The 27,888-nt window shown below is 35.5% G+C and overlaps 1 protein-coding gene across 2 annotated transcripts in view; it reads right to left on the bottom strand.

Annotated features, from left to right (window-relative positions):
* Positions 1-4,457: 4,457 nt before the first annotated feature.
* Positions 4,458-27,888, bottom strand: part of LOC131145129 (uncharacterized) — a 49,244-nt gene continuing 25,813 nt past the window's right edge. For both annotated transcript variants that reach the window (XM_058094222.1, XM_058094223.1), the window contains 6 exons: positions 19,202-20,399; positions 18,312-18,665; positions 17,913-18,150; positions 14,298-17,101; positions 14,039-14,187; positions 4,458-4,962 (listed from right to left, as the gene is read on the bottom strand). In XM_058094222.1, the coding sequence (XP_057950205.1) occupies positions 4,641-4,962; positions 14,039-14,187; positions 14,298-17,101; positions 17,913-18,150; positions 18,312-18,665; positions 19,202-20,399 (5,065 nt within the window). In that variant the 3' untranslated portion in view covers positions 4,458-4,640. The remainder of the gene's footprint in view (positions 4,963-14,038; positions 14,188-14,297; positions 17,102-17,912; positions 18,151-18,311; positions 18,666-19,201; positions 20,400-27,888) is intronic.

Below are 27,888 nucleotides of genomic sequence, written 5' to 3'. Positions count from 1 at the left end.
AAAAAATGGGGAGATTGTTGACCTGATAGGTCACACCCAGTTTTGATCATGACAAATACTCTTGGTACTGATGGTTTGTGCTAAGACTTGTATGTAGGTTCACCTTGCGCGCGTACTCGAACTGAAAGACATATCATGATGGCGTGCGGTGTTCGTGCCAATGAATGAAGAAGTTTTGTGTTGTATTTGTAATTCTTTTTCACTTTCTTCATTTTGGGATGTAATATTTATTATGGACTGTACACCCTATGGCATCTAATATTTTGCATCATGCATGATAGGTAGGTATGCTCATATTGACTCTAATCGAACTTTATGTACCTACACTTAGTGCTTATAGTCCCCAACATCACTTATTATAATCAGGGAAATCAATTCAGGAAAAAAATGTACTTAAATTGAAAATCTTGAGAGAGTTCGGGTGACCGAACCCATTGTGTTTAAAACACTTCGAGCGACCGAACCCTCGACAAGTCAACTTGTTGACTTTTGTTTGGGCACCCGAACCTTCACGTTCATTAGGACCTCGGGCGACCGAATTGGTCAATTCGATTAACCAAACTTAGCTTCGAGCATCCGAACCTCGGACAAAATGCTACTGACTTTGGTTCAACCAACTAACCCTATTTTCGGGCACCCAAACTTTCAAAAATTGATTTTTTTGCTGAATTTACTCGGGCGACCGAACTGAAGTTCATCTACCTGAATCTCTTGGGTAAAATTAATTTTTACTGAAAATTAAATGGGCTAAATGGGGTTAATTTTTATAAATCTATTTAAACTTTTATAATTATTCCCATTGAGTCCCCAATGGTAAAAAACTCCTCCTTACCTATATATACATGTTCATTTGCAATAATTAGTAAGGATTAGCAATTTGATTAAGGCCAAGATTCTCTCAAATTCAAAAATCTATTTTTAGCCTATACTACTCCAAAACACTCATACACTCCATTTTCCTTAATCTTTTAAGTGTTGTGAATATTTTTAAAGTGATTGTGCCTAATCTCACTAGCTCATACTCTCATTAGATTATATTGACTGTTTGATTTTATTGAGAGTAGAAGCATCAAGTTCTTCCACTGATTTAACTTGATAAATCTTGTGTGGGAAGACTTGGAAGGTTGTGGTTCTTGCATTATTATTGCAAGACACCTAAGCCTATATTTGTTGTGTGCAAAATCATTTTCAAAACTTGTATTCAAACACTCCTTGTGCTTAGTACATTGAGAATATCTTGTTGAGTTTGTTTGAATCAACTAACTAGCATATTTGAAACCTTGATATGATTTTGTGATATTTATATACTGTGTTTCAAATCTTTCTTTGATATACTCTCTAGATCTGGACTGATAATTTATACTTGTTTGAGTGTTTAGCACATATTAGAGCATTGAGCATATTTACATGTAATCATTCGTGCTTGTAATATTGCTTGAGCTATACTAGTGTACATTTCTGTTTGTGAAGAAGCATATTTTCGTGTACAAAAATTTCATATCATTTGTTATATTCCAGGCGTGGGCCTGAAGAGGGAGACTAGCCTTATGGAATAGTCTCGGATTGACTTAGACCCGGTTAGGAAAGTTAGGTGCGCCACCCTGGTAAGACGTGTTGTATTAGGTGCCGCTCCACCCGTTTAAGTGAGTTGTAGTGGAATCCTTGTACTGCTGTAGTTAAGGTGGGGACATAGGCAATTTGGCCGAACCTCGTTAATATATTGTGTGTACTGTTTACCTTTCCGTACTTTTCTATTACTGTACATGATGTTTATTTATTGATTGCATAGATTGATCCTAGGCTTGTGTAATATTGTTGTTAGTGGATTGATCTAGGGGATAAAATTTTTAAATACCATTTCACCCCTCTCTTGGGATTGCACGAAAGCTAACACATAACATTACATCGTCTCCATTGTGAGTATTCCGAGGATTCATAAGATGGTGGAGGTAGCGTGCCATCAATGCAGTAGATCTTGTTCTTCGCTTGAAGTGTGAGAATCATCGCATAGTTCCATGTGGAATAATTATCCTCCATGAGCAGTAGAGAAACTAAAATCAGTCCAGGGTGATTTGATTGTTGGAGGCATAAGTGATGATTAGAATTATCATATTTTTCCACCTTGGTTGCCTTTTCAGTCATGAGAAGTGAATCTTTTTTTTTTTTTGGTGTGGTTTGAACTGAGGCACAGGTTGGATCTGGGGCTTGGCTTAGACCTTTGACATAGGTCTGATTTGAGGGCGCGAGTTTGGGCTTTAAATAAGAATTTGTGAAGAGAGAGAATGCAGCCAAAAAAAATAAACTGCTTTGGATTGGGCTTGTGCCATCTGCCTTGGACCTTTGACACGTGTCTAATTTGGGGCACGAGTTTAGGCTTTGAATCAGAATCTACGAAGAGAAAGAGAATGCGGCAAAAAAAAAATAAAAAAAAAAGCTTTGGATTGGGCTTATGCTATCTGCCTTGAAAACAGAATAGTGTGAAGCCCAAGAAAATAGCCCAAATCTGATCTTCTTCAACCTTTGAATAGAAAGAAAATATGCTGGTTGTGCACCTCAACTATTCGAAAAAAATGCCCAATGAAAACAGAAATCAAATTGAACAGGTTGATCAAATCAAGTGAAAAATAAATAACATCAGAATAATCCCACAATCTAGAGCAACGAAATTTTGAAAAATAAAACTCACACTCAACATTCGACAGTCACGTTGATGTGAGAGAAGATGAAAAAAAAATAAAAAATACAAGCTCTGCTTTGTGGTATTAAAAAACAGAGGGATAGAACTTGAGGAGAATTATTCTCAAACAAGAATTGTACCTCTCAAAGATCAATTTGCTCTGATACCATGATAAAAATATAGCAAAAGGAAGCGAGAGGAAAATAAAGAATAAATGATAGCAAAGAATTAGTTGCTATTGATGTGTTTTCAATCTCTATACAACCTCTTATTTATGCAAAGAACTAGGGAACATGTAATTAAAAGAAAATCAATTTGTACGCTCCTTTCCCAAATAGAAATGACCTATTGACTTTTCTCTTTAGGAAAATTTACGTGACTTTAGCCGTACTTTGGTTCCTTTGTTTTTGTCATGGAGTGCGGCATTCCTCAATAGTACTCCTATTTTTATAAATCTAGAACTTAATAGAGCTTGGATCACAAGTTCTTGGAGTGGGATAAGCTTTTTGTTAGATGTTCTAGCATGATTGGCTATTTTGTTAACTGAGTTTTTTTGGTGGAAAGTGGGCATTGGATAGCTTTACTATGAACTTATTATGCTAAAGCATAAGTTTGGAGAGTTTTGCGATAAACTTCATGTGTATTTATGGGCATAGGTTTTGGTTCAATAAAATCCAATAGCTATGAATAACATTTATAAGTAAAATTTTTGGATATAGAATAAGTGAAATTCTATGCTCTATTTTTCAAATTCTACCGAAAACCTCAATAAAATTCCTTTTGGAGTGATTTTTGCATCCTTTTTGTTGAGTGGTTTTGAATCAACATTATGCAATGCAATATTTGATCGTTAAGGTTTGACGCACATTATCGAACTATTGCTATTTTCTCCTAAGTGGCTACCATTATAATTTATAATTTTTTTTTGAGAAAACCGTCATATCTTTTCTTTGAGGTTCATTTTGGATGGTCTAAGTATAGTTCCGAGTTCATAAATTATATAGTGCCTTGAAGTGAATTAATGAAGAAAATTTGCTTTTAGTGAGATTTGCCCTTAATGTTTGTAGGATTGATTAGATGCATCTAGAGCCCATACAAAGTAATCCTTCTACAACTATAAATCAGGATTTAAGGTTAAGTCAACATTTTTTACAAAATTTTTTAAAACATTTTTTAAAATCATACATTTTTTTAAATAATGTTCTCGTCTTTTCTCAAAAACAAACAGCACCACATTAATTACTTATTGTTGCTGTTACTCCTGTTGTTATTTTATCACTATTATTATTGTTCATCTCTTGTTTTTAAAATAGTAAGCATTACTAGTATAATTATTATTTTTGTTATTATTATTATCTTATAAACAAAAAATATTACAATTTGCTTTTTTTATTACTATAATCGTTCGAGTTATTATTATTTTTTTATAATAGTATTATTGTTTCTATTATTGTTCTTTTTTTTTTTTTTTTGTGTATTTTGGAAAGATAATCTTTACTTTCTCTTATATCATGTTTACTTTGCATACGGAGTAGGAAATGAATAGAATGGAAAATCAAAATGAAATGGAGTAGGAAAATAATAGAACGAAAAATTGAATGGGGTTTTATTCTGCAATTGCTCAGAAAATGTTTGCCATGTATTTATTTATTACATGTTTAGAGTAAGTATTCTAAATTTCTATATATTCACTTCTTTCTACAGGAATTTGATTGCCTTGGTGCTCGGTGTCCTACCTCTGATTCAATGGATTTTGGAAACATACCACTCAGGCTAGCTTATCAAGAGAACTCTTTTAATTCATAACTGTTTCCTTTTTGTAAATAAGAGTATGCCCCTGTGAAAGCTCTTTTCAAGAGTGTTTCATTGTCATCACAAGTAATAATATCTATTCAAAGGTAAATAGGGATCACGCCATATTTACACAGCCCAAACAGAATTTCTACAGTGTGTAAATATCTGCTTATTTCTTCCTACCTCCTTTACCCTTTTTTCCCTTCTTGGGTTTGCCTTTGCTCTTGCTGCTTTTGCTTTCCAGCTGCTCCTGTGCGTCGCCCTTGATCTGGCTACCAGAAGCAGTAGTTGCAGCTGAAGAAGTGTTGGTCTTAATGTCATCAGAGTTGCTATTTTCATCAGCCTCGGAGCAATTGAGTGCCTGGTTCATGGGATTTGAATCATTTCCCAAGTTTAGCTGGTTAAAGAAAGACTCCAACCTTGGTCTTCTTGACTGCAGGCCCCCAATAAGTTTTAAAACTGTTGGAATGTTCTTCTGTAGTTCCATCTCACTGCAGTTTCACCCAAAAAAAAAAATCACTTATAAAGCATAAATCACACAAGAAAGTAGCAAGGACTGTCCATATACAGGATATTTCACATAAAGGTCAATGTGTGATCCGAGGTTCAGATTTTTGCTAGTGCTGCATAATGGGTGACTGGCTATTGTGACTGTTGTAGGACGGGCAGCTTGTAGGAATAGAAACTAGGAGTGATTTTGAATTGATCTTTTTATTTTGAAATTATGAATATCAGTTTTACTTGTTTCTAAATTGAATGAGTTTGGAGTGTGTATGTGCCCATCTATGTGCACCTGCTAAGAAAATGATGTCTAATTGGGTATAATCAGCCACGTGGTATAGACATGACCTAAGTGGCCGAGCATCATAAGTAAAAATATTGACCAATTGAACACATGATGAGGATCAAACAATCAGACTAGGGCCCTAGGCCAAGGCAAGAGGGATCACCCAGATAGGGGAAGCAAGATATCGTCCAGAATCAAGTTATTGCCCATGTGTTCTGCTCAAGGAAAATCATATGGGAAATGGCTACAAAGATTCAGCTTCAAAACCACTTGGGTTGTTACAATTTAAAAATGTGAATAAATCTTGTGGTTTGATTTGTAAGTTGGGAGTACTCTTTATCTTTCATTTGATATGTTCTCATCTGTATTGTCTCTAGTGGATTAGGACACCTGGGAAGTTGGTATAAATAGGGATGGGGTTCCCTCATTTGTAAACATCAACATCAACAAGACGAGTATGGTATCAAAATGTAGCTTCTTTTAATTATACATCCCCCCATGCCATTTTATCCGTTTCCTATCGCCTTCCCTCTTGATCTATCTCTTTCCTTCTCTATAGAACTCTATCCCTTCTTATCTCTCCTAACCAATTTCCAATAACCTCCGTCTCTCCCTCTACAATTTTTATATTTCTACAATTCTCCAATTCACTTCTTTCTCATCTTGCAAGGCACACCTTACTCATAGCGAACGCACAGCATTTCTGAAAGGGGCAGGTTAAGTTCTCATACCATTTCCACACAAAATTTCAATTCCTACTATGGGAACAATTCATCGGAAATAGGGTGTAAAGCTTGGGTCCTTTGGAAAGCAGATGATGGTAACAACATAACAATCAACTGAGGAATAATAACCAAAAAGTAGGAAGATGGGTGTAGCTTGTGGACAAATCTAAGGGATATCAATCATTATAACAACATAACAACAAGCCTTAAGTTCCACTAGGTGGGATCAGCTATATGAATCATTTTTCGCCAATTTATGCTATCGTGAACCTTTTTTTTTTGACAAATTTTGGACTATTAAATCTTAACTCACTATCTTCTTCCAAGTTACTTCTAGTCCACCCGTACCCCTTCTACTACCCCCCACAGTAACTAACTCACTCTTCCTCATTGGCGCACTATGTGACCTATGTTAAGTGTCCATACCATCTAATTCGTCCCTTCCCTATCTTTTATAAGAGTTACACCTAAACTACCGCGAATATGTTCATTCCTTAATTTATCTTTCAGTGTTATACCACTCATCCATCTAAACATTCTCATCTCGAGAATTTTACTTTTTGGATATTCTTTTTTTTCGTTGCACAACATTCTGAACCATATAGCATAGTTGGTCTTATAACCGTCCGATAAAACTTTCCTTTTAATTTTAAGGGTATTTGTTAGAGAACTCATCCTCAAAATCTAGGTGTCAAGGAGAGAGAGCTAAGAGGATCTTATACTAGCTTTGGAACTGCTCATAAAGACGATGTAAGACTGAACGCACACAAATACTCCCCCTCAAACCCATAGGGGAAATGAGGCGAGGAGAGCCCATGGGGGAAAATGGGGCGAGGAGAAGTCCAACCCACGGATGAGCCAAGCAGCCCAAGGCCTAACTCTGATACCATGTTAGAGAACTCATCCTCAAAACCTAGGTGTCAAGGAGAGAGAGATACCATGAAATCATAATGAATAATTTCTGTATTTCTTGAATAATTTTGTTTAGACCAATTTACAATATTTATAATACAATCGGAAGATCTAAATATGGAAATAATCTCCTAAAATCTCTTTCAATAATATACAATATATGCTTCCCTAAATTACTCCAAGACATTCGAAGATACTTGGGATTTCAACACTCCCCCTCAAGTTGGATCATATATATTGATCATATCCAACTTGCAAATGAAATCATCAAAGCTTTGGCGGGCTAGCTCTTTAGTAAAGATGTATGTAGTTTGTTCCTTGGTAAGTACATAAGTCAGATAGAAGGTTCCTTCTTCAACCTTCTCTTTGATAAAATGTTGGTCCACTTCTACATGCTTAGTCCTGTCATGTTGAACTAGATTGAGAGAGATATTGAGGGCTGCTTTGTTGTCACAATAGAGTTTAATAGGAAATTTCATCGGGATTTGTAATTCATCCAAGAGTTTTCGTAACCACAGTCCTTTACATATCCTTTGTGCAACTGCCCTGAATTCAGCTTTAGCACTGCTTCGAGCCACTACATTCTATTTTTTGCTCCTCCAAGTAATTAAATTTCCACATACAAAGATGTAATATCCGGTGGTAGACCTTCTATCTTCCACTGATCCTACCCAATCCGCATCTGTGAAAATTTCTACTTCCTTGTTTCGCATTTCTTGAAGAAGAGTCCTTTGTTCGGAGAACCCTTGAGGTACCTAAGGATTTATACACAGCATCTAGGTGAGTATTTTTCGGTGAATTCATGCATTGACTTACCACACTGTAAACGCAATGTCGGATCTGGTCTGCGATAGGTAAATTAGTTTACCAACCAATCTCTGATACCTCTCCTTTTCAACTGGTATTACACAGTCCTTGACCCTCTTTATTGCTTCAATCGGGGTTTCACTAGATTTGCATCCAAGCATGCCAGTTTCGATTAGGAAATCAAGGATATACTTTCATTGAGAGACACTGATACCCTTTTTTGATCTAGCAACTTCCATTCCCAAGAAGTACCGCATTTGTCGCAGATCTTTAACTTCAAACTCAGCAGCTAGGACTTTCTTTAACCTTTCCATATCCACTGTATCATCTCCAGTTAGGATTATATCATCAACATACTCTTAGAATTATTTTCTTACCGACTTTCAGATTGCTGGAAGAACATAGTGTGGTCTGATTGCCCTTATTGATATCCTTGATTCTTTATCACTTTCGTAAATCTATCGAACCATGCTTTGGGAGATTGCTTGAGTCCATACAAGGACTTCTTGAGTTTACATACTCTGTTTTCTTCACCTTGCTGAAATCTAGTGGTATCGTCATGTAGACTTCTTTTTCTAACTCGCCATTTAGAAATGCATTCTTAATGTCGTGTTGTTGTAGTGGCCAATCTAAGTTAGCTGCCAAGGACAGGATGACCATAATTGTATTCAGTTTTGTCACTGGTGCAAATGTCTGTGTAGTCAATGCCATAGGTCTGTGTAAACTCTTTTGCAACGAGTCTGGTTTTATATCGTTCAACTGTCCCATGAACTCTATATTTCACTGTGAAGACCCATTTACAACCAACTAGATTCTTCCCTGTCGGAAAATTTATAACGTCCCAAGTTCCATTCTTTTCCAAAGCAAACATTTCCTCCATGACAGCTTCCCTCTATTTAGGAATCTCCAAGGCTTCTTAGATATTCTTTGGAATTTTATCCTGTCAAGGTTAGAAGTAAAAGCACGATAATCTGTAGACAGACTTTTATAAGACATGTATTTTGGTCAGGAATATTGAGTACAAGACCTGATTTGTTTTCTGACTGCAATGGGTAAATTGATGTCATCGGGTACAGACTTATCAGAAGGAAGCTCATGACCATCTATTACCTTATCAAGATTGGGTGTGGACTCATGGTTGCTCGGAGCTATCACTGGTTCTAACTCTCTTGGTGCCTCGGGTATGAGATTCTCCCTATTCTTTGTGTTTGACTTTCTTGAGTAAATAAGTATATCTGTGTTGTTTTGTTTTTCTACATCTCCCCCTAAGGTTAAGTGATCTTTTGTACATGACAGGTCAGGAAATGATGCAATGGTAGACTCAGGGAATGATGCAATGATAGACTCAATGTATGGCACAGATTCATCAACAGAGAAAGCAAAGAACCGATCTTCACTCCATTTCTTCCCCTAAAGAGAGGGCTTTGGGAAGTAAGGAGTGGTTTAAAAGAATGTAACATCAAGGCTAACAAACATCTTTTTTGTGACAGGATCATAACGTTTGTAGCCTTTTAGAGTAGGAGAGTAACTAATAAAAATGCACTTAATGGCACGAGGTTCAATTTATCCTGATTGTGAGCATGAACATGAACAAATGCAGTACATCCAAAGATTTTCAGAGAGAGATTATAGTGGAGCCAAGTATTGGAAAACCTTTCCTGGAGTTTCTAGAGAGGAGTGGCAAAAGAAAGAACTTGACTAGATTAATGAGATGTGTAGCTATTAAAATGGCATCGCCTCAAAAATATTTTTTCATATTTGTAGTGAACATCAATGCACGAGCTACTTCAAGAATATGCCTATTTTTACGTTCAACAACCCCATTTTTTTTTAGGGGTATCCACATAAGAACTTTGATGAACAATTCTATTTTCTTGAAGATAATGTCCCAAGATATCATTGAAACATTCCGTACCATTATCAGTGCGTAAACTTTGAATGTGAGTTTGTAATTATGTTTGAATCATGGAGTGGAAACTAGAGAAAATATAATGAACTTCAGTTTTATCTTTCAACAAGTAAACCCAACAAATACGAGTATGATCATCAATAAAAGTAACAAACCATCTCGTGTGAGTGTGATTAAAAGAGCACGAGCCCCCCCCCCCCCCTCCCCCAATAAATCACTGTGAATCATAATAAAGGGTCTGGATGGTTTGTATGTGGATTTTGGAAAGGAATTACGCTGGTGTTTTGCAAGTTCACAAATCTCACATTGAAATTCAGAAGACGTTTTATTTGAAAAAATGGAAGGAAATAAACGTCTTAGATATTGAAAATTTGGATGACCCATCCTAGAATGTCATAACAGAATTTCACTATTCAATAGAAACAGATGCAGAATCACAAATAGTAGTTTTACATTGTTCACTCACATTAGCCTCCTCAAAGTAGTAGAGTCCCTTATACTCCTTAGCACTGCCAATCGTCTTCCTCGATGATAGGTCCTGAAAAACACATTGAGAGGGAAGAAATTTAGCAGAACAATTGGAATTTTTAGTTAACTGGCTAATGGATAGTAAGTTGCAGGATAAATTAGGAACATGAAGAACCAACTCTAGCGTGATTGAGTTAGAGAGTCAGATATTCCCTTTGCCTGCGACAGACGAGTGATCCATCAACAATTTTAACTTTCAAATTTCCAGCACAGGGTGAATATGATGAGAAAAGATGATAGGCATCGGTCATGTAGTCAGAAGCATCAGAATCAATAATCCAAGGAGTTTTGGATTTAGAAATTATATTCAAGGCTTGCAAAAAATTACCTCTTTGGGCTAAAGAACCCGAAGAAATATTTGTGGAATTTGAGATAACCTTTTCATCTTGTGTGAAGGCAATCTAACAAAGGTGCACGATCATCAACATGTAGGGCTTGCCTAAGCCGAATATGAATAGAGTCGGCACTTGGAAGCTTTGTGTGAGGAGAAGAATCTTGTTTCTCATAGTTGCAGTAATCCAATGTGTGCGAGTCTTCCCTATGCATCCAGATGGCGGTGACTGAGGCGTGGTAGCCATGGGTGATGACGCTACCGAGCGGCCAAGTGTCGATCAGGTCCCGCTGGAGGACCATGTACTGTACCAGATCGTTAGTGGTCTCTGCCTTTTCGACATCATTTTGAGGGTCGGCCGACAGAGGTTTAGCATTTGATGCGGAGACACTCATCTGAACAAATCTGCGGTAACTTGCAGAAACATTATTCAGTAAATTTAAGCTTTCAAGTTTCTCACCCATAGTTGGCTCGCTCAAATCATAGTCAATGTGTTCTTCATCAGTAACCTCCATATGATCTGGTTCCATGGTTTGTGAAGAATGTAACGGCGGGCGACTCAAGCGAGCGAGCGAGTGATGCGCGAACAGTTAACTGACGAATAGGAGAAGGTACGGTGACACCGCGAGGAGAAGGTACGTTGACACCGAAAGGAGAAGGTACGACGACATGACGGGGCGAGGGTTGTCACAGACTCAAAAGGCTTTGCCAACGAGCAATGGGAGGTAGTCGGCGACACTGACGAAAAATGAAGGTTTGAAACCCTAACTCGAGAGGTCTTCCCTCTGATGTAGAGATAGGGCGAATCGCAGACTGAAACTCTGTTGGAGGACCTAGTGAAACTCTGTTGGAGGACCTTGTGAGATTCAGAGGTCATCGAACCTCCACTTTGGCCGATAGTTTCCGCCTTTAATAGGTAGGTTTAATCTCCTAAACAGATCTCTTTCAATAATATACAATATATATATTTCCCTAAATTACTCCAAGATATTCAAAGATACTTGGGATTTCTACAATATTCTACAATCACAAAGTAGGCTGGAAGCACTTCTCCATCTTACCCAACCTGCTTTAACTCTATGCATTACATCATCTTCAATTTCTCCTTCAGCTTGCATAATAGATCCAAGGTATCGAAATCTACAAGTGCTATTTATTTTTTCATCATCAAGTTTAACTTTGTCTCCAACATACCTCCTACCATTACAAAAATTACATTTCATATATTCCATCTTATTTCAACTTATCCTAAAACCTCTAGATTCCAAAGCTTCTCCATAATTCTAACTTAGCCTCTACTCCGCCTCTAGTTTCATCAATTAAATTAATATCATCTACAAACAACATACACCATGGAACCTCATTTTGAATACTCTTAGTCAGTTGGTCCATCACTAAAGCAAAAAGTTAAGGGCTCAAAGCAAATCCTTGATGTACAATTATGGTGATTGGAAATTCTCTAGTTTCTCCATCTATAGTCCTTACACTAGTCATTAGTCCATCGTACATGTCCTCAATGATATCAATATACCTCTACATACACATTTTTTTTTTTCTAAAATCCACCATAGAACTTCCTTAGGTATCCTATCACATGCTTTTTCTAGGTCAATAAATACCATATGCCAGTCTCTCTTCTTTTCTTTAATATTTTACATTAATTTTCTGAAAAGATATATAGCTTCTGTGGTAGATCTCCTAGACATAAAACCAAATTTATTTTCTAAGACCTTCGTTTCTAACCCTATCTTTGTTCAACTACCATTTCCTATAATTTCATCGTATGACTCATAAGTTTAATCCCACAATATTTATTATAATTTTGAATATCTCCTTTATTTTTGTATATAGATATTAAAGTATTTTTCCTCCATTCCTCTGGTATTTTTTTTACTTTTTATAATTTTATTAAATTAACTAATTAACCATAAAATCCTGTTTGTTAACTAAGCATTTCCAAACTTCAATTGGGATGTTATCAGGTCCTATAGTTTTTCCATTTTTCATCTTTTTTAATGTAAACTTAATTTCATTAATTCTAATTTTGCGAATAAATCTCATATTTTTAGTTTTTTCCTTATTTGTCAAATCTAAGTTTAAGCTTTCTATTTGATTTTCATTAAAAAATTTACTAAAGTAACTTCACCATCTTTTTTTAATGTCTTCATCCTTAACCAAGACAATATCATCCTCACTTTTTAACAATTTACATTTCCTAAGTCCTTACTCTTCCTTTCTCTAACTTTAGCAAGTTTAAATATATCTCTTTCCCCTTCTTTTATATCTAATCTATCATACAAACTATTGAATGATCTATATTTAGCTTCCCTAACGGCCTTTTTTGCATTTTTTCTCGCTTCCTTATGCTTTTCAAAGTTATCATATTCCTACATTTTTGGCACGTTTTAAACAAAATTCTTTTTGTCTTTACGACTTTTTGGACATATTTACCCCACCACCAACTTTCTTTGTTATTCGAGAATCTTTCTCTTGATTCACCTGAAATCTCTTTTGCTATCATTTTAATAGAGCTAGCTAATCTACTCCAAAGAGTAGATGTTTCTATCCCCTCCTCTGTAGTCCAATCCCCATCTTTGTTCATTTTATCTTAAAATTTTATTATATTTTCTTATTATTACACCACCTTGGCATCTTACACTAATTTATTTTATCATGTTTCTTTCATATTTTTAATACATATATCTAACATTAAGACTCTATGCTCTATGGTTAGGCTTTCACCTGGAATAACTTTACAATCCTTACATGATAAATGATCTACTCTCCTAGTTTGGGAGAATAAGTACTAATGATATTTATTATCTCTTTGGCCTAATACCATCTTGAATTTTATAATTATATCTCCTACTCTGTTTACACCAACAATGTTATCTTTTAAGTTTTTGCCTATAATAATTCCTACTTCATCCTTATTTTTTTCTTTTCCAGTGTACCAAAGTTTAAATCTTTTTTTTTTTTTTTTTCAATAAAAGAGGGCAGCACCTCCTTTCTTAATTTTATTAATAACCCTCACTTATGGCAAAGGAATACCATCTCTATCTTTCTCCCCCATCCACTTAGTTTCTTGAAGGCAAATTATATTAATTCGTCTTCTAATCATTGCGTCCATAATTTTCATGCTTTTACCCATAAGTGTCCCTATATTCCAAGTTGCAAAAGACAAGAACTGAAGAATCTGAATGCATTCCTTGCAATTATGAAAGCCAAAAATGGAGAAAAGTAATTTTCATTTGAAATTAGCAATAAGACTGAAAAAAATTCTTCAATAACTAATAGTCTTCCTTTTTCAAAGGCAAGTGTCCATTCCCATGGACCAAAAACAAAACAAAAAGAAAAAAAAAAAAGGGAAAAAAAGAAGAAGCAGAGATATAGTTAAAGGATAAAATGGAAAAACACAAGAATCCTCATTAAACTAGGGAAAGTAACAATAACATGACCAATAGATAGTAAATGGGCAATATGCCATATAGGCACAAATGAGGTTCTGCATCCTGGTCAGTTAACTACAATCATATTTTAACTAAGCAAGTTGCCTCTCTGTACTGACCTGACATCCAAGGCAGAAAAAATTTGCTTAAATTCATTGAGCATGATATTAGCTTCTTGAACAAGGTTTCCAGCTTCACTTTCAGGAAGGCTCTGAAGAGATTTGGTCAACGCAGATGTAATATTTTTAATAACTTTCTCCACCTCCACCTGGAAAAAAGGGATAGCATGTTAAGATTCCTAAAGTGGAAAACAAACATGGGGAACCAGTGATAATGCTGCACTGGCAATAGACATAACATGAAGCCCTTTGATGTTACCTTAACTCTGGGAGCATCAGACACGAAATTGTTTACATTGCTAACCATTCCAGTATCTGAATTTAAAACATCAAAAGTTCCCCATAAGGTTTCACAGATCTTCTGTGCGTTCCCTTCTCCCATACTGTGTTTAGTCTTCAAGTCATGATCCCCTGAAGCATCCTTCAAGTCTGCAAGCTTAGAATTACCTTCTTGATGATTACTACTCATTGATAATCCTTCACTGCATGAATCTGTAGCTCTAAAATTAAAACCAACTTGTGAAGCTTCAATATTATTTGGAACAACTACTTGTGAAATGTCGTTTTCAGATTTATCTTTTTGATTACTGCTGCTTAAAGAGGAACCTCCACTGCATGAATCTGTAGTCCTAAATTTTACAGAAACAACTTCGTCTTTAAAAGCTTCATTATTCTTTGGAAAAAGTACTTGTAAAATGTCCTTCTTGCTTTGATTGGCCTTCATATCTACAAAGATGGCATCACGACATAAATATCCAGAACAAGTATTTCCAAAACTCACTATCACAAGGGGATTATCTATCTTCTTAAATGCTTCAGCAACAACTTCAATAGCCACATTATTACGTTTTCGTCCTCTCCGAAGGACATCCAAAAAATTCCGTGGAAGTTGAGAAATAACGTGACTCTTGCCCAGCAAGTCAAATAGGAAGTCATAGTACCTCCCAGAGTTCAAACAAAGCAAACACAATATAATAACCAATCTCAATAACAGCAAGGGGTAGTAATTCACATTGATATTAGACCTCCTAATCCACTCCATCATTTCTTTCTTATTATGAAGAAGCTGCTCAAGCACATTAGCCACAAAGTTTAGGATATGTCCCATGGATGATGGCAACTTAGCTACTAAAAGGGAATTTGAGATGGTTAGTTGTTCAAGCGATATAATCCAATCAACAAACGAAGATTTTGAGGCAAAAAGGTATCCTTGGGTGCAGGACACTAAAATTAGAAGGCGCTCAATGAGATACAAAAAACAATAAGGTGAAATATAGTCATGTTCTTTTCTCCAGTTAGCTCTGAAAGTTTCCTCTAGAGATTCATGGAACTTGCAAACTAGAGATATCTCTCTCGAAGCTTCGTTAGAATTGCATAATGCAGATCTCTGTGCAAGAGCTGAATCTTTTCCCCTTAGTTTCTCAATAAAAATCCTCCAAGGTGAATTAACCCTTTTTGCAACCATCTCATATAATCCATCATTAAACTTACCAGATCCAAGGAGAATCATCACCACCCGTCCAATTTGCCCACATGTCAGCCTATTCTTTGAGCTGATGTTTAAAATGACAACTTCTTCAAGTAAATCCTGGGATAACTTATTCTCCCTCAAAGAAATCATATTTTCTGTCAGTGATTTTTGCCACTCTATAGAGAATGCATAGCCAAAGAACTGCATAGTAGATAGGTCAAGGAAACTCTGCAGTCTCCTAGTCTCTTGGTATTTGAAATCCAGAAATTTGGAATCCATGAGAAATTTCACAAGATGAAAGATATAAATGAGCAACATGCTTTGAGCAAACAATGATATGAAATGATTCATTGAGAATTTATGAAGGGCTTCAAGATTGTCCAATACCTTGACACCAACAGAAGAAATCTCTGAGCACCAATAATTCTGAGCAGCTAATACAAAATGACGAGCATCAATGGTAACAAAATTTTCACTCCTACGAAGAAATCTCTCATCAATTTTTTTCACCCAATCAGCACCAGGGTAGAGAATAAGGTAGACCGTATTCACATTATTGTGCCGCTTCTGCACACCTAGATAATTCAAACAGAACTCCTCATATTCTACATATTCACTAATATCTTGGGTTTCAAGACAACCAAGGTACTTTATTATGTTCACAATCCTCTCCTTCCAAAAGTTCCAGGAATAAACCATTGTTCCAACAGAAATCCTGTTCAGGGACAATTTATACTCTGAATACTTGCTCAAATCAGTAACCATTTCATCTTCCCAATCATATTTTGAGCAATTTGAATGAAGATGAAAATCAAGAACTTTTCTAGCAGATAAAATGTCACTACTTAGACTTCTATTGCCCTGGGAAGGACTTAAAAACTGTCCCATCTCAAACAAGCTACTGCATTCTTTTGATAAAACTTTTGCCTCTGCAAGAACAAGCTCATAATGGACGTCAGACTCTCTCTTTGCAAATGTCTTGGCCTTCGTTAAAAGCTCTTCTTTTTGTGTAAAATGTTTCAAAGGCCAGCCCTTGCTTCCTGGCGACCAAAGAGAGTTAGCCAACACATGCCAGAGAACTAGCATTGACGCTTCTTTAAAATGACAAGCCTTCCCCAGCAGGTCAGCTTCAAGTAGGCAATCTCCTCTTAGCCTTGCAATATTTGCAGCCTCCAAAAGGTTCCCGGACTCTTCTTCCAACAAGAGAAGCTCCTCAAAGCAACCTAATGTCTTCAAGAAAGTGCGCTTCAAGTTCAAAGAATGAAAAGCTCTAACAAATTTCATCATGGCTTTGTTATCTTTAAGCTCATGGTGATGAAGTGCACAACTCTCCAGGAACTTTTGTTCAAGTTTCTCTATGTCTTTACTTTTTCTGGTCATAGCATTATTTGTTGTAGCATGCTGTTTCCAGTATTGTATGTACTGCAAACCCATGTCAAAAAATTTTCCTTTAGTGCAAACAGATAAGCACTCAGTGAAAAAATTGCCTCTAGCATACACATCTGCTGCTAGCTCATAACATCCTGCCCGAAAAAAACATTCTCCAGCCTTTTCAAGCTCCGATTCAGCACATTTTTCTAAATAGATTTTACCTGCACCAATAGTTATTCACAAATTGAATGTCAATGTGGAGCACAATACTAGAAACGAGTCTGGACAATTGTGAATAGAAAACTATGATATGATTTTAAGATTTTAAAGATTAATTAAAACAAATCATCAAATAATTAATGCTAGTCATTTTAAATATTGCATTCAAATATACCCTAGTAAAAGAAATTCTCTAAGTACCAACTATTATTTAAAAAGCTAGTTGCAAGGTTCAAGAACTTTCTGGAAATAAAAGCATAATACAAGTTTACAGTTATATTACAAAGACATGTTCCAACAAGCCGGCCAAAAATATCTTTTTCATTACATGCGACCATGTTATGTATTTAGAATAAAAAATTTAAAATCCTGATTATTATTAAACACAATCATGTAACTCTATAAATAAATCCAAGCAGCATAGCCACTCAATAATTAGGTTTAGTAAGTTTGCTGACAAGACAATCATATCAATCCTTCAAAAGAAAAATGCATCTACAGTACAGAACCAGGAAGTCTTGAAATTTAATCTCATGCACTCCTTTATAATCTCATGCACTCCTTTAGCTTCCACTTTAGATAGCTAATACCTCTATTTAAATAAAAAATTCTCATTCAAATATTTAGCTACGCCACCAGCCACAACCAACATAAAATTTTTGTTCTACATAAGAGAGAATGTCAGAGCCTGCTTTGAACACATAAACACCTACTATTACAGACTGAAGAAAGCCAAAAATTGTAGATAACAAAAAACTCAGCATGAAAACAATAATAATTATGAAAATACTATGTTAAAATAAACAGAAATACCTGCTCTTTCAAACTCATTTAACTGATAATAACATTTTGCAGCAGATTTTGCCTCACCAATCTCTTCAAATATTTCAGCAGCCTCCTTACAGAAATTACGAGCCATTTCAGGTCTTGAACTATGCATACGGTCTGCATCTGCTTTAAGGCCACCAGCTTTAGCCAATCTCTCCCAATAATGGTCCCCCGCTCTTTCAAAACATAATATCGCCATCACATAATTATGCTCCTCAAGGAGCTGCAAAAAAGCAAATAAATGAATGCCAACAAAATGAAAGCGTGAAAAAATGCAAATCATGCTGTTGAGCAGAAAACAGAGGATGAAAGGATCATCCTGAATTTCCTTTCTCATGATAGAATATTGACAATCCTAAAAATACATGGAACAATTAAGGAAACCTTTATGCCCCGTGACTTCCATTCCTCTTTGGTACTTGTAGCTTGCATGGCTTGTGCAAGTGAATAATCCAGTTGCCTAACTTGTACAAGGCATAATTTCTTCCAGTAGTCAAACATAGGCCTGGAGAACTCCTCTTTATTCTCACAAATCCACAGTCTCTGCCTAGTACGTGTGATAGCAACGTATAATTGCTTTAATTCCGAGCATAAAACATTGTGTTTTGCTTCATTGAAACTGGGAAAGGACTTTGGAGAAGTAGAGTCAAGCAATTCTTGTTCCTTCATATATTCATATATCACTCTCCAATGATTTTTTAAAGGTGATGAACCAAAAAAATTGTACAACAACACGTCCTACAATAACAACAAAATACGAATTGAAAGAGCAGATGACTGAGCAATAACGCACAATACAATGCAAGAACTCTGACAATGCCATAATCGGTGTGGATATAGTGCTGCAAATAGTATTTGACAAGAAAAGACAGCTAGCCAGCCAAACAAACCAAACACACACCCCCATCTCCCTCCAATAAAAAATAAAAATAAAAAATAGGGCTTTTACAACAAGTTAGGCTCAGAACATTATGGCAAGAAACTGCAGCACCATAATGCCCCAACAAGTAGGTATTAGACGGAGTAGAAAGATAATCCTCATTGAAGACATTTGAAGTGAAGAGCATGACCAAGTCAGAAAATATGGAGAAAAGGAAACCACAAGGCTAATGGGAATAAATATAATTTACTCAACAAAAGCTAAAAAAATGTCCACTATGAAAGAAATCAAAAGAATAGAAAAGAAAATAAAAGAGAATCTCTCAAACCTAATACCTCTTCACAAATAAACAATGAATTGATATACAAACAAAGGGATAATAGCAATCACTTACTTGAAATTCTAGGCCTTTGCATTCCACTATTGTCAGGATGAGAGCTTGCTTCCCAACATAGACAGAAATATCATTCCTAGAACTATCATCTCTCACCAGGATAACTTGCTCTGCTCCGAAGCCAACCATACTTCCAACAGCATTTCCACTATTTCTGAAAATAGTCATGATTGCGTCTTCATCATTGCCAGATTCAAGCAAGATGGGAGGCTCTCCATATATAAGGCTACCCTCTGGGTCCAAAATATCAACAAATGAAGGGAAAAAACGATAAAGGAGATTAATAACACTCTGAGATAACTTGAGAACACCATCATGGGTGCGAAAGTTCTGGTTCAAATGGAAAATGGGTGCTAATAATCCTTTCTTTTTTTTACAATCACTTTCATTGCTTCTTGATTCCAACAAAAACTCATTGTAAAACAGAGTTCTTATATCTTCAAACCTAAAATCTATCCCCCTTGCAATCGTTTGGGCTGTATCACCTGAAAAGACAAAACCATCATCAACATTTCTGCATATAAACTTGAAAAGTGCAATTTGCCTCATTGTGAGATCTTGCACTTCATCCACATATACAAAATCCATTTCGTCACCCTTGTATTTTTCAGCTACAAGTCGACGATGAAGATCAATTACAAGATCAGCCAAATCAAAATCACCATTTTCCAACTTCATTTTTTCATAATGTTGAAAAATATTATAAATTTGATCTCTCTTCATCTTTGTTAATGTTGAATTTCGACTCTCAGACAGCTGAAGATAATCCTCCCGACTGAGTTTTCCATCACAGGCCACCCCAGCTTGCAAACCACCTTTTATATGAGAAATTATCTCCGTAAAGACTCTGGAAGGATCAAACTTCTTTGTCAACTGAGTATTGAAATGTGGCCAGTAAGATGAGCAAAACCTGTCATAACTAACCTCCTTTGTTTTTATAAACGTCTCTAAGGCAACTGATCTGGAGTTGATCTTCCCAAAGGAAAGCTCCCTTGCATCAAAAAATCTCTCAAAGTATGAACTACCCAATGTTCCATCAAGCATCATCAAAAATTTATGGAATGTTATTACTAGAGGGAATGAATGTGAAGGAATATCAATAAAATAATCAGCAATATCATTGAATTGTGCAGTATCATCAATATACTCCACATTACTTGAACTACTTTCAGCTGCAAATTTTCTGCCCTGAGCAAACCTATATTTATAAGATGGCATATAATTAGAAACTGAACATCCTCCAAACAGCTAAATTGAGTATCTATCATGCACAAACTGATAAAACTATAAAAGTGCAGTTTTACTTGATAGAAAAAATATTTTGTGTGAGGACTTTTCCATCAAAATATAGCAATTTGGTAAGGACCATTTTAATTTGGTAAGTACCACCAAACAATAGGAGCTGTTAGTCTAGTAACAAAAGAAATATAGTAATTTTTGGCAAGTCTTACGGTAGAACCTTCGCGGACCCTTGATACAATCATAAAAGAATCTAGCCTCACCATTATAAACCTCATAATACCTTATATATGCTACATGCCAAAGAGTTCTATTATTTTGGATCAAATAGAGATGAAGTCACAATGTAATTTTGCAACTTCTTAGGCATTGTTAAGTTAAACAGTATTTTATGTAATTATGTCACAATGTGCGTTGGAGTTTGACATTCCTTTAAAAAATATTAACTGTGAGAGCTAGATAGTGGCCTATATTCTATTTTTTTTGCTTGCATCGTTCTCTAATGTGGGACAAGAATTTATTTGACCTGAAAATCGGGGTTTGAATCTTCACTCTTGAGTACTCAATTCTTATAATTAAAATTCAGCAAGAGAAAAATGATGGAATTGTGCTTCACCTATAGTACAAGCCCAATGAACTGGTGCACAATGGACCACTGCTAGATAATAAAACCAATTCTTGGGAGCTCAACTAATGGCTTGGGATTTTAGGATAGGTGCTTCTCCAAACGTTGGCTTTATTTTATTGTTTTGCATATATTTGCACGTATTATTCATAACTTATATAGATGCTTCTAAACTTTTGACTCTTCAACATATCCCCATTCTTCACATCCACAGTAATGTATGTATGCTCCACAGTCCATAAATTCATGGTTCATCAAATACGAATCACACTACAGACAAAAAAAAAAATACTGATGAAAGATACTTCTATGCATTGACAAATTAAGAAATATTTGTCTTTCGAAGCATAAAGAAGTAAAATTTCAACCTTTGGAGCAGTATAGCTAAATACTACCATAATAATAAAATTGTAATTTTATATATATACCATAATAACCAAGCGATCAACGTCGCCTAATGGCCTTTGTCGGCTGGGCAACTACTTGATCTTCCAAGTTCGCCTAGGTGACAAGCATGGTCTTAAATTCCAACGAAATTGTTGAAATTTTTGTCAAAATTTCCGATTTCCGTCACCCTCGAAATCGAAATGGCAATCGATTTCCATTAAAATCTCAACGAATCATTTGAAATTTATCAAAATCTCAAAATTTTTGTGAAACTTGTCGAAATTTAAACTATACAATGAAATTTTGTTGAAATTCAAATGAAAGATTTAGGAGTGAAGTGAAATTTATTTTTTAACTTATTTTATTGAAACAAAATTTTATTACAAGTGCTTTTGAAGTTATATCAAAATAATAACCTTACAATAACATTTTATTTAACTATTCATGTATAAATTATCAATATTTGTATAATAAATAATATTTAAATAATTATAAATATCATTTTTATCAACTGAATATGTTTAATGTGCATTATCTTAAAAATATGTTTGACACACAAACTATTTTACAACTTTTCCACCTCATAAAAAACATAGATGTATTTAATTTTTAATATAGTAGTGAAATTTATCTTTTAATTTATTTTATTTGCTTTATCAAAAAAAAATTTATTACAGGTGCTTTTGAAATTATATGAAAAAATAAACTTACAATAACATTTTATTTAACTATTCATATCTAAATTATCATTATTTGTATAATAAATAATATTTAAATGATTTATAAATTTCATTTGTATTAACTGAATATGTTTAATGTACATTATCTTACAAATATATTTGATACACATACTATTTTACAACTTTTCTGTTGTATTTTTGTCCCACATTGGTAGAATACTTCCACCTTAGTATTAAAGGTTGTTTTGAATTTTTTATATTATTTCTCCCACATTGGAGAGAAATGTTTTTTAGACTTGAGGTTGAAGCTATATAAAGAGCTCAACTCTTCATTTGTAAAACACACCTCAAAGTTGTACTTTGTCAAGAAGTAGTGGATTGATCATCGACGCCCGAGGACGCAGGTAATTCTATACCGAACCTCGTAAGTTGTTCTTTTTATTGCTTTATTATTAGTTTCTACATTACTTTAATTTTCTTATATATTCAATAGCAATAGTTATAATATTGGTGTTTGGCACAAGTGGGGTGCCCGACACAACAATTGGTATCAGAGCTAGGTTGAATAGTGTTGATACGGAGGTGTTCCTCTGTTAGGATCCTTGATTCCACGTTTGATGCCTAAGAAAGACCTTGTCTAAGCGAGCGCTTAGAGACCATTGCGGCTCAGTCGCTCCCTAGAGGTCGGCCTGGTCAAAGTGGAATTTTATAGGATAAAACAGAGTAGACACAGTTGGTACGTACTATTCATCCTAAACCTTTTGCTTTGTTGGTTGCTATTGAATATATAGAAGATGACAAAAACTAGTGCAGCAGTAGAAGAAACTCTGTCCACACGAACTCCAACCCCTTCAGCTTCAACATCATCATCGAAGACGATAGCTAATGCTTGGTTTGAGGTGGAGAAATTTGATGGTACCAATAATTTTGGTATGTGGCAATGTGAGGTGATGAACATCTTGTATCAACAAGAACTAAATATTGCTTTGGATGATAAACCGGTAGATATGGGTGACAGAGATTGGGAAAAGATCAATCGTCAGGCATGTGGTACGATTCGTCGATGTCTCGCCAACAATCAGAAATATTGTGTTATGAGGGAGACATCTGCAAAGAAATTGTGGAAGACATTGGAAGATACATTTATGACCAAGAGTCTGGAAAATCAGCTCTATTTGAAAAAGAAATTGTTTTGTTTCCAGTATCAACAAGGTATTTCGATTAATGACCACATAAATGCTCTTAATAAAATTTTGGCCGATTTGTTAAATTTGGATGAAAAGGTGAAAGATGAGGATAAAGCCATATTGTTACTGAATTCTCTCCCTGATGAGTATGAACATTTGACCACCACATTATTGTATGGGAAAGATAAAGTTACTTATGATGCTGTTTGTTCTGCATTGATTAGTACTGAATGCAGAAAGAAGGATCAGAGGGTCCATAAGGAAACAACAGAAGCGCTAACAATAAGGGGACGTTCTCAGAGTCGTATGCCTGGAAGGAAGAGTAAATCTCATGGGAGGAGTAAATCTCGTGGGAGACCTGCTAAAGATGAATGTGCCTTTTGTCATGAGAGAGGGCATTAGAAGAAAGATTGCCCTAAATTACAGCAGAAGAATAAGGGCAAAGCATATTCTAATGCCAATATAGCCAATGATGATGGAAGTGAGTCAGATTTTTCTCTTGTTGGAACATCTTCGTCACATTATTTTGGTGAGTGCATTTTGGATTCTAGTTGTTTCTATCACATGTGTCCCAATAGGGAATGGTTTTCTAATTTTGAAGAATTAAATGGTGGGGTTGTTTTTATGGGAAACGATAATACTTGTAAAACAACTAGAATAGGATCAATACAGTTGAAATGTCAAGATGGAACTATTAAAACCTTGACTGATGTTAGGTATGTTCCAAGCCTAAAGAAGAATCTGATTTCATTGGGCGCCTTAGAATCTAAAGGGTTCACTATCACTTTGAAAGATGGAACCTTAAAGATTAAATCAAGTGCGCTGGTGGTGATGAAAGGAATAAGGAAAAATAACTTGTTTTATTTACAAGGTAGTACAATTATTGGCTTAGCAGCTGTTGTTTCTGAGAAAGATGCAAGTTCAAATACAACCAGGTTATGGCATATGCGATTAGCACATGCAGGAGAAAAATCTTTGCAACAGTTAGCTAAGCGAGGTTTGTTAAAGGGTGCAAAGATGTGCAAACTTGAATTTTGTGAGCACTGCATTCTGGGAAAACAAACTAGAGTGAAATTTGGCACCGCAATCCACCAGATTGAAGGTATTTTAGACTACATCCATACAGATGTATGGGGGCCCACAAAAATGGCTTCATTGGGTGGTATGCATTATTTTGTCACTTTTGTTGATGATTTTTCTAGAAGAGTTTGGGTGTATTCTATTAAGCATAAAAATGAAGTGTGTGATATTTTCCTTAAGTGGAAAAAATTAGTTGAAACTCAAACTGGCAAAAAGATTAAACGACTCAGGTCAGATAATGGTGGTGAATACACGAGTGACCCGTTTATGAAGGTATTGCTCAACACTTCACAGTTCGAAATACACCACAACAGAATGGGGTGGCAGAGCGCATGAATCGGACTTTGCTGGAGAAAGTTCGATGTATGTTGTCTAATGCTGAGTTAGACAAAAGGTTTTGGGCTGAGGCTGTTAGATATGCGTGTCTTCTCATCAATCGTCTACCATCATCTGCAATAGGGAAAAAAACACCCTATGAGGTATGGTCTGGAAAGCCTGCTAGTAATTATGATTCTTTACATGTATTTGGTACTATGGCTTATTATCATGTTAAAAAATCTAAGTTGGATCCAAGAGCCAAGAAAGCAATATTCTTGGGGATAAGCGCAGGAGTCAAAGGATACCGTCTTTGGTGTCTAGAGACGAAAAAAATAATTTTAAGTAGATATGTAACTTTTGATGAACTTGCGATGATGAAAAAAACAATACGCAAGGAGTCACGAGTTGAAGAGAAGACCAATGGTACTCAACAACAGGTGGAGGTTGAGAGAATTTTGGGAAACCCAGTGAGAAATGAGACTACACAAGGTAACTCTCCAGTTATGATGGGGAATAGTGTACAAGAAGAGGAGATTTCAATTCGAGAATCTTCACAGCAACAACAATCAATTGTTTCTCAAAGGCCAAGACGAGAAATTTGAAAACCTGCTCGGTATACTGATATGGTGGCCCATGCACTTCCAGTTGTAGATGATAATGTTCTTTACACTTTCAAAGAAGCAATGAGGAACTCTGAATCAGACAAGTAGAAAAAGGCAATGGATGAAGAAATGCAGTCTCTTCATCAGAATCAGACTTGGGAGCTAGCCCAACTACCCAAGGGTAAGAAAGCAATTGGTTGTAAATGAGTTTATGTAAAGAAAGAAGGATTTCCATATGCAAATAATTTTCGCTTCAAAGCTAGATTGGTAGCTAAGGGTTACACACAAAAGGAAGACATTGATTATAATGAGGTATTTTCTCCAGTTGTTAAACATTCTTCCATTCGAATTTTGTTGGCTTTGGTAGCACAATTTGATCTTGAACTAGTTCAACTCGATTTTAAATCTGCATTTTTACATGGTGATTTGGAAGAGGAAATCTATATGACTCAGCCAGATGGATTTCAGGTTGCTGGAAAAGAAAATTGGGTATGTAAACTGGGTAAATCGTTGTATGGTTTAAAACAGTCTCCAAGACAGTAGTACAAACGATTTCATCAGTTTATGATGGGTCAGAAGTACATCAGAAATAAACATGATCATTGTGTTTATTTTTGCAGATTACAAAATGGATCTTTTATATATTTACTCTTGTATGTTGATGATATGTTGATAGCTTCAAAGAATAGGGAAGAAATCAACAAGTTGAAAAGTCAGTTAAATCAAGAGTTTGAGATGAAAGATCTTGGTGAAGCAAAGAAGATACATGGCATGGAGATTCGCAGAGACAGAATGAGAGGAAGAGTTAGTTTGTCTCCGAAACAGTATTTGAAAAAGGTAGTACAGAGTTTTGGCATGTCTGAGCAGTCAAAACCAATAAGCACTCCTCTTGCTCCTCATTTCAAACTTACTGCTGCTTTATCTCCTAAATCAGATGAGGAATGTAAGTATATGTCACAGGTTCCTTATGCAAGTGTTGTTGGTAGTTTGATGTATGCAATGGTTTGTACTAGACCTGATATTTCACAAGCTGTTAGTATGATGAGCAGGTATATGCATGATCCGGATAAAGGACATTGGCAAGCGGTGAAATGGATTTTGAGAGATATTATGAATACGATTGATATTGGTATAGTATTTGAGAAAAATAATACTATTGATCAACGTGTTGTTGGATATGTGGATTCGGATTTTGCAGGTGATTTGGATAAACATCGATCAACTACTAGATATATTTTTACATTTGCTAATGGTCAAGTGAGTTGGAGGTCTACCTTACAGTTTACCATTACTTTGTCTACAACAGAAGCAGAGTACATGGCAGCTTCAGAGGCTGTTAAGGAAGCTATTTGGTTGCAGGGCTTACTTGAAAATTTGATAGTTGTTCAGAAGCACATGGTTGTATTCTGTGATAGCCAGAGTGTTATTCACTTGGCAAAGAACCAAGTCTACCATGCATGAACGAAGCACATCGACGTTCGGTTTCATTTTATGCGAGATATTATTGATGGAGGCAAGATACTTCTTCAGAAGATTGCTAAAACTGAAAATCCCGCAGATATGTTGACCAAGATTGTGACAACAATCAAGTTCAAACATTGTTTGGACTTGATCAATATCCTGCAAATTTGAGTATTTTTGGAAGGCGCCGATGATGTGGAACTCCAGAAAATGTTGGTGACTGAAAATTTTGTTGAATATATCGTCAAGGTGGAGATTTGTTGTTTTTTTGTCCCACATTGGCAGAATACTTGCACCTTAATATAAAAAGGTTGTTTCGAATTTTTTATATTATTTGTCTCACATTGGAGAGAAGTGTTTTTTAGACTTGAGGTTGAAGCTATATAAAGAGCTCAACTCTCCATTTGTAAAACACACCTCAAAGTTGTACTTTGTCAAGAAGTAGTGGATTGATCATCAACGCCCGAAGACATAGGTAATTCTATACCGAATCTCGTAAATTTCTTGTCTTGTTCTTTTTATTGCTTTATTATTAGTTTCTGCATTGCTTTAATTTTCTTAAATATTCAATAACAATAGTTATAGTATTGGTGTTTGGCACAAGTGGGGTGCCCGGCACAACATTTTCCACCTCATACAAAACATAGATGTATTTAATTTTTAAAATATTAGTCCTAAAACTTATATTATTATGTTTGTTAACCATTTCTAAAGTTTCACAAAGAATTTCATGCTTTACTACTAATTTCCGTTATTTTTTCAAATCGAGATTGAAATTGACATCAAAATTGAAATTTTCGTTGAAATTTCTGTACTTTTGGAGCTTCAAAATTTGAGTAGAAATCAAATTTTAAGACCATGGTGACAAGCAACTTGGCCTTACCCAAGCAATTTTTTTCTCATTGTGAATCTTCAAGCAATTTCCCTAGCTTGGCAACTGTCACCATTTTGCAAGGGAGGCAAAAAGGCAATGCCAACACGCCCACAAGAAGTCCACACTGAATGGACTAACATTTGATGCAATAAGAAAACTGTGGTTTATCTTGTACAATACCTTTTAAAAATAGTATATGATCTCTGGGAAGAAAATCTAGCTTTCTAATAAAAG

Source organism: Malania oleifera, chromosome 12, assembly GCF_029873635.1.
Source record: "Malania oleifera isolate guangnan ecotype guangnan chromosome 12, ASM2987363v1, whole genome shotgun sequence".
Classification (NCBI taxonomy): Eukaryota; Viridiplantae; Streptophyta; class Magnoliopsida; order Santalales; family Ximeniaceae; genus Malania; species Malania oleifera.
Note: the sequence above shows the minus strand (reverse complement) of the source record. Positions and strands in the feature narration are given on the sequence as shown.